Below are 7,717 nucleotides of genomic sequence, written 5' to 3'. Positions count from 1 at the left end.
TTTTTTTTGACTTGTAGAATTGTTAGTTTCCTTTGTGGTTACTTTAATTTTTACCCCTATTTTTCTAAGTTTATACCAGTCTTTTATTTCTTTAAATTGCCTTGACTTCCTCTGCATATGAAAAATCTATGTCTACATTTTTTAAGTCCCTCTTTTTTGTTTTGATGTCATCATCTTTTACATATTGACATCTGTTTCTCTATTTTCAGTGTTTTAGTTTTGATTTATTTTTATGATTTCCCTGTCTGGGTTGATATCTGGTTGCTCTGTCCTGTGTTCTGGTCTTGGGTTGTTATCTGATGTTACTGATTTTCTAACCGGAGGACTCCCTTTATTATTTCTTGTAATTTTGCTTTGGTTTTTGCAAATTCCCTAAACTTTAGTTTATCTGGAAATGCCCTAATTTCGCCATCATATTTGAGAAACAGTTTTGTTAGATATATAATTCTTGGCTGGCAGTATTTTTCCTTCAAGCCTTTATATATGTCATCCCATTGTTTTCTTGCCTGCATGATTTCTGCTGAGTAGTCCAAGCTTATTCTTCTTGACTCTCCTTTGTAGATGACTTTTTGTTTATTCCTAGCTGCTCATAAAATTCTCTCTTTGTCTTTGGTTTTGGCAAGTTTGATTATGATATGTCTTAGTGACTTTCTTTTGGGATCTACCTTATGTGGGGTTTGATGAGCATCTTGGATAGTATTGTCTCATTTTTCATGGTATCGGTGAAGTTTTCTGCCAACAAGACTTCAGCAGTTCTCTCTGTATTTTCTGTTATCGCCCCCCCGCCCCGTTCTGGTACTCCAGTCACTCTTAGGTTATTCCTCTTGATAGAGTTCCACATAATTCTTACGGTTTCTTCATTTTTTTAAATCCTTTTATCTGATTTTTCCTCAAATAAGTTGGTGTCAAGTGCTTTACCTTCAATTTCACTAATTCTGACTTTCATTGCCTCAATTCTGCTCCTCTGACTTTCTATTGAGTTGCCTAATTCTGAACTTTTATTGTTAATCTTCTGGATTTCTGAATGCTGTCTCTCTATGGATTCTTGCAGCCTGTTAAATTCGTCATTATGCTCTTCTCTAATGTTTTTAATTTTCTCTGTTGCATGTTCTGCGTTTTGATTAATTTTCTTCTTAATTTTTTGAAGAGTTCTGTATATTAATCTTTCGTATTCTGCCTACGGTAATTCCAAGAAATTTTGCTTCTCTGGAAAATTTCTAGATTTTTTTATTTTGGGAGCTTGCTGAAGCCATCATGGATTGCCTCTTTATGTGATTTGATATTGACGGTTGTCTCCGAGCCATCAATAAGTTATTACTTTTTTTTATTTTATGTTTGTTTACTGTGTCCTAGTTTCTTGTTTTGTTTTGATATGCCCAAATAGGCTGCTCGTGTGAGCTAGTTTGATTATTGGCACCTTTGAAGCTCTAATGTCCCATCACCAGGTGGTTAGATCTGTTACTAGGTATGTGAGCTCAGGAGTCCGCCCACTCCTGTATGGATTCAGCTCAGGTGCCCAAGTAGATAGCCACCAAGTGTGTGGTATGGGCTCTCACTTAACAGTCCTAGACAGGCATGGGTGATTGCTGTGGGCACAGGCATCTGGCTGCAGCAGGGGGACACACTTTGAGCAAGACAAGGGGCTGATGGCTGCCCCCGAGTGTCCAGGAGGAAGGCATGTCCCTGTTCCCTACAGCGCGTAGGTGGGTGGGTTTTGCAGCCGGACTATGAGCACCTAATGCTGTTGGCTTTAAGGATTGGGGGGCACCTCTTATTCATGGGCCCCTCTTCCAGGTTGTTAGGTGGCATGGGTGGAGCCGCCAGTCCTCAGGCCCCTGATGTGGGTAGGTGAAGACCATGCTTAATGGGCAAAGCAGTGTCAGATGTCAAGAACTTGCCGCTTCACAGCTGAAACAGTTGAAGTTAGACTTCTGGTACATACCCTGTTGTGCTGCGGTAATGAGAGCCTACAGTGTTGAGATGGGCCCACAGATGTCTATGCAGGCGGAAGGGTACTCAGAGTTTATGGATTCCTTATGCCTGTTCCTAGGCAAAGGAGATGTGCCTATCCTGGGTTCCTGGCATAGGGGAGCTGACAGTTTATTTTTTCCCATTTGTTAATTTTTTCACTCTCCAAGGCAAGGAGAATGGCTCCGGGTGTGTGACGGATCCTACTTTTGACCCAGGGGACTCAGCAATTGCTGAAGCCGGGCCGGGACCCAGTGCAGAGCAGGGAGCGGGGAGGTAAATGGGAGAGAGGTTTTTCCCTAAGGGTGGTGTTTTTGATCCACGTATTAAGTCGTACGCAAGTACTTATCTTTCGCCGATGAAGGCTGCTTCTCACTGGTTCTGAGTGGCCGTGTAGACTTTCTGGCACTGGGTCTTTCCTGGTGCGGACAGTGTGACTCCCGAGCACCGCTGCTTGCCTGCCTCACTGCTTACCCATGAGCTTCTCAGGCCTGAAGGGCTCAGGCTGTCACCGGTTCAGGTCTGGCAAGTCCTCGCTGCTTCCAAACCATCTCTCCCTCCCCCTGCCACTCAGTCCGATTTCCTTAACTCTGCCTTTGATATTCAGGGCTCCCAGATTGCCATATATAATTGAATCACTTGTTTTTTAGGGTCTTTGTTGTAGAGGGTCCACTTGAAGCGTCTGACTATGCCATCTCGGCCCCGCCTCTCCTAGAATTAGAAATTTTTACTTCAGCTAATGTCTAATTTTTTTTTCTCCCAAAATGATTAACCACATGCCAAACTCCTAGGTCTTTAATCCCTGTGAATTTAATTATCGAACTTTGATTTAATAAATTTGGAGCCAGAACTATGCCTTTGAGATAAATTCTTTTAATGTTTACTCTTGGTTGGGTTCGTAAGATATTAACGAGCATTTAATTGATATAGTACTTAGAATAGTGTTCTAAAAAAACCAAACCAAATTTATTGCCGTTGAGTCAATTCTGACTCATAGCGACCCTGTAGGACAGAGTAGAACTGCCCTATATGGTTTCCAAGGCTATGGATATCTGTGGAAGCAGACTTTCATATCTTTCTCCCGCAGAGTGGCTGGTGAGTTTGAACCACTGACGTTTTCAGTTAGCAGCTTTAACCACTGCACCACCTTAATTTCATTTCATTCTAATAGTTTTGGATCAATAGCATAGTCATTATGGTGGATTAAATATTCAGGTTACATTAAGTCAGTAAAATTCCAGGAAAAGGGGAAGTATGGTGCCTTTTTTTTTTTTACCTCTGAGCCTTTAAAGGAGTTCCTGGGTGGTGCAAACGCTGAATGTGCTTAGCTTTTAACTGAAAAGTTGGAGGTTCAAGTTCACCCAGAGGCTCCTCGTAGGAAAGCACTGGTGATCTACTTCTGAAAAATCAACCATAGAAAACTGCTTTGAAACACATGGAGTTGTTATTAGTTGAAATCAACTCAACAACGGTTGGATTTTACTGGGTCTACTAGTTTTGATGGTAATTTACTAACTTTTAAAGATAAAAATGTCTGGTATTGTTGAACTGAATTCTGAAAGGAAGCTTCAGATAATTCTTTTAACTTCCTAAAATGTCACACACAGAGCCTGATCTCTACTGCTACAAGATCTAAGTAACTTTTAGTTGTATTTTGAAATGTTTGCCAAAAGTTATAAATTAACTTTATAAATGAATGTGTAGTAGTTTATATTACGTGTCAGAGGTAAGTCGGTTAGTAGAGATAACAGTTTATGTTTTGGTGAAATGAAGAAGAGATAATTCTGACTAATTTTCTTTTTTTAGGGGAATTTTTAGAAAAGGTGCGACAGAAAAAAAAACACGGTATCACTGTTTTGGACCTGGGATGTGGTAAAGGGGGAGATTTGCTCAAGTGGAAGAAAGGAAGAATTAACAAGCTAGTTTGTACCGGTAAGAGACATAAATGATGTGGGAAAGAAAGATAGCATTTTCAATATGACGCTTTTGGCAAGATATCTGGGGGCTGTGCACAAGATGAGTATTTTTAAAAATGAATTCTCAGACATTCCTGATAGATTTATAATATGGGTAAGGAGTCTGGGATAACCTGTCCTTTCTCAAGGAAGGAAGCTATCAAAAACGGTTGGAATCGTGTCTAAAGGGCAAACCTAGTAATGCTTCCACTGGCCAAAGATAGGACAATTTGAAAAGGAAATAATGATTGCAATGGTTTGAAACATCAAATAAAGGAAAAAACCTCATTGCTCACTGTTGTAGATTGCTAGGGAACTTATTCCCTATTCTGAAATGCATAAATTAGTGAGGCAGAATCAAGCAGTTGTTATGAACAGCATTTCAAGACAACCGAATAGATAGTAAGGGAAATTTGTTCTTTTTTGAAAAATTATGGGTAATAAGTACAGGAGGAATGATAAAAAAAAAAAATCACTATTTTCCAACACTTGGTGAAATAATAGATGTAGCCAACAGTCATAAAAAGATGCTAAAGCCATGAGGTGAAAGATTGATAGTAACGTAATACATGAATTAATCATCTGAATTTAACTGATCGGTCTTCACACTGCAAGTGGGACAACCAGGCATCATGTTCTTTCTGATGTGATTAATAATAGGAGGTACCCAGCATCACCTGTGAGGCAATGCCTACCTGAGCAGTTCTCAAACTTTGGTTTTAGGACCCCTGTGCACTCTTAAAAATTATTAAGGATCCCAAAGAGCTTTTGTGTATATGGGTTATATCTGTTGATATTTATTGTAAATAAGAATTTTTAAAATATTTTTTAATTCATTGAAAAATAAAATTTAGTGAGAAGATTGACATTGTTTTACATTCTTGCAAATCTCTTTAGTGTCTGGATTAGTAGGAAACAACTGAATTCTCTGTTTCTGTATTCAGTGTGTTATACATTATTTTGGTTGATAAGTAGTTGTAAAATGAAGGAGTATTTTAACAGCTTTTGCAGATAATTGGATATTCGTCTTTGATACTACATCAAACTTGACAAGTGCAAGTTTTTTTAAATGATTGCAGTGTGTAATCTGAAACCATTATCTGAAACCCTATCTATGAACTTTTTCTCCTCTACTACATTAAAATCCACTTGTCTGTCTTGTACTTTGAGTGAACCTTTTTGCCCCACATGATTTTGTAGTATTTGGTAAATGTTTAATTACTGAAGTTACACAGATCTTCCAAATGTTGACATCAAGAAATCACGTTTGCTTTTCTACCTATCGTAAAATGGTAAGTACTGGGAAAATGCCTGTGATGGTGGATACAGGTTTTTCAGAATTCTGATTTCCAGTTGACAGCTCGGATTTTATCATTGGCAAAAAATACTATCCATTGTTTTCCTTTAGGTAACAGGCTCACTTTGTTTATTTTTCAAAACTTCTGCCAGATATCTAAGTCCAAATAACCATAGTGGTCAGTGATTCTCCAAAGTTACAATAATTTTGTATGAAAGAAATGGCCAGGACAGCTCACAACTAACACAATCTCATCAGTGCTCTTCTTCAAGACAACCATCAAACTGGTATACAGAAATGTTTTGCAACTTCCTATTTTATCATATGCCAAAAATCCCCCAAACCCATGGCCATTGAGTCGATTCCAACTCATAGTGGCCCTATAGGACAGAGTAGAACTGCCCCATAGGGCTTCCTGGGAGCAGCCGTTGGATTCAAACTGCCGAACTTCTGGTTAGCAGCCACAGCTCTTAACCACTGCGCCACTAGGGCTCTATGAAGGGTATTAAAAAGAGATGTATTCCAGAGTCAGTACAATTTTTACTGCATTATCAAGAACATTCTTTAGTGAAACTGGCTTTTTTTTCCTGCTAGTATATGGTGATGAAGAATACATGAAGTATTACTGGTACAGTTTGGTCATACTACCTTGTATTCATTGCTAAGGTGCTAGCAATTTTATCTACCATTGCTTTTGCACCATCCATGCAAATTTCAACACAGTTGTCGTTAGGTGCCGTCGAGTCAGTTCTGACTCATAGCAGCCCTGTGTACGACAGAGTGAAACATCCTGAGCCATCCTCATAATCATTGTTTTGTTTGAACCCATTCTTGCAGCCATGGTGTCGGTCCATCTTGTTGAAAGTCTTCCTCTTTTTTCACTGACCGTCTTAACCAAGCGTGATGTCTTTCTCCAGGAACTGGTCCCTCCTGATAACACGTCCAAACTGTGAGACGAAGTCTCGCCATCCTTGCTTCTAAGGAACATTCTGGCTGTACTTCTTCCAAGACAGATTTGTTTGTTCTTCTGGCAGTCCATGGTAATTCAGTATTCTTCCCCAACACCATAATTCAAAGGCATCGATTTTCCTTCAGTCTTCCTAATTCATTGTCCAACTTTCACATGCATATGAGGTGATTGAAAACACCATGGCTTGGGTCAGGTGCACCTTAGTCATTAAAGTGACATCTTGGCTTTTTAACACTAAACTTTTTTTGCAGCAGATTTGCTCCACAGGGAAAAAGGCAAATAATGTATTTTATGAAAATAGTGTTTGTATTATTAAGAAAATCGTTTTGATCTGAGGGACCCCCTGAAAGTGTCTCAGAAATCCCCAAGGGTCCACAGACCACACTTTGAGAATCACTGCCTTAAGTAAGTGAACTTCAGTCTAAACAAGCTCTTAGATCTAACGACAGAAAATATAGGACATGGAGGGAAATCCTAACTCCACATGGATACAGTCAGCCAAATTTAAAATGTAGGCAATTCTGCAGGACAAACGACCTTGTTTCTTCAGCAAATGAATGTTGATTTAATAAAAACCAAATGTAACATGTGGACCTTTTTGTATCATTACTGAAACATAAGCACTGCAAGAAAGTGTTTAGATAATTGGGGGAAATTAAACATGGACTGGGTGTTAAATGAAATGATCATATAACCATATTTCTTTTTTTTGTCCAAACTGGCCTATTTTTTCTGGGATACAAACCATACCAGACAGAACTCTGAGATACCACGTGTATTCCAGCACTGTGCTGGGCAAACAGAACTCTTGAGGTATTGGGTGTGCTGGGCCGACGAGTATTCATGGTCACCCAAATAATAGGTGGTGGTTTGTTGGGCATGATAATGATACTGTGCCTCTGTTCAAAATAATAGTTTTAATTTGTTAGATATACATACTGAAGAATGACTAGGGGAAATGGTAGGAATCTGGGATTTGCTAAATTCAAGCAAAAGGAAGAAGTTGAGGGAAGAAATGAAATAACATGACAAAATCTTGATGGTTGTTGAAGCTGGATACATGAGTACATGGTAGTTCATTGTACTAATCTTTTTACTTTTAAACATATTTGAAAATACCTATTTAAAAAAGTTGAATATAATGTACAGGGGTGAGGAAATACATGAGTTAAGGTAATTCTATTAGTATTACTTTTAAAGTTGGGTTAAAAGTTTACTGGTCCCTGGGTGGCGTGAATGGTTTGCACTCAGCTACTAACCAAAGGGTTGGTGGTTTGAATCCATCTGACAGCACCATGGAAGAAAGGCATGGCGATCTGCTTTTGTAAAGATTACAGCCAAGAAAATCCTATGGAGCAGTTCTACTCTGTAATACACGAGGTTGCCATGAGTTGGAATTGATTCAATGGCAGCGAGTTTGGTTTTTTTTTTATTTGTAAGTTTACATTCCTTAGCAATAGTTTGTTTAAACAGGTAGCAAATGCACAATAAATAAAAATTTTATCTGTATATGTATATATATATATT

At 38.7% G+C, this 7,717-nt stretch overlaps 1 protein-coding gene across 6 annotated transcripts in view; it reads left to right on the top strand.

The window, feature by feature from the left end:
* The window catches only part of RNMT (RNA guanine-7 methyltransferase), a 43,868-nt gene that overhangs the window by 6,971 nt on the left and 29,180 nt on the right, over positions 1-7,717 (top strand). For all 6 annotated transcript variants that reach the window (XM_023724822.1, XM_023724823.1, XM_023724821.1 and 3 more), the window contains exon 4: positions 3,775-3,900. In XM_023724822.1, coding sequence (XP_023580590.1) covers positions 3,775-3,900 — 126 coding nt within the window. The remainder of the gene's footprint in view (positions 1-3,774; positions 3,901-7,717) is intronic.

Source organism: Trichechus manatus, unplaced genomic scaffold (genome assembly GCF_000243295.1).
Source record: "Trichechus manatus latirostris isolate Lorelei unplaced genomic scaffold, TriManLat1.0 scaffold00262, whole genome shotgun sequence".
Classification (NCBI taxonomy): Eukaryota; Metazoa; Chordata; class Mammalia; order Sirenia; family Trichechidae; genus Trichechus; species Trichechus manatus.
The sequence above is the reverse complement of the archived record's forward strand: the minus strand, read 5'-3'. Positions and strand labels throughout refer to the sequence as shown.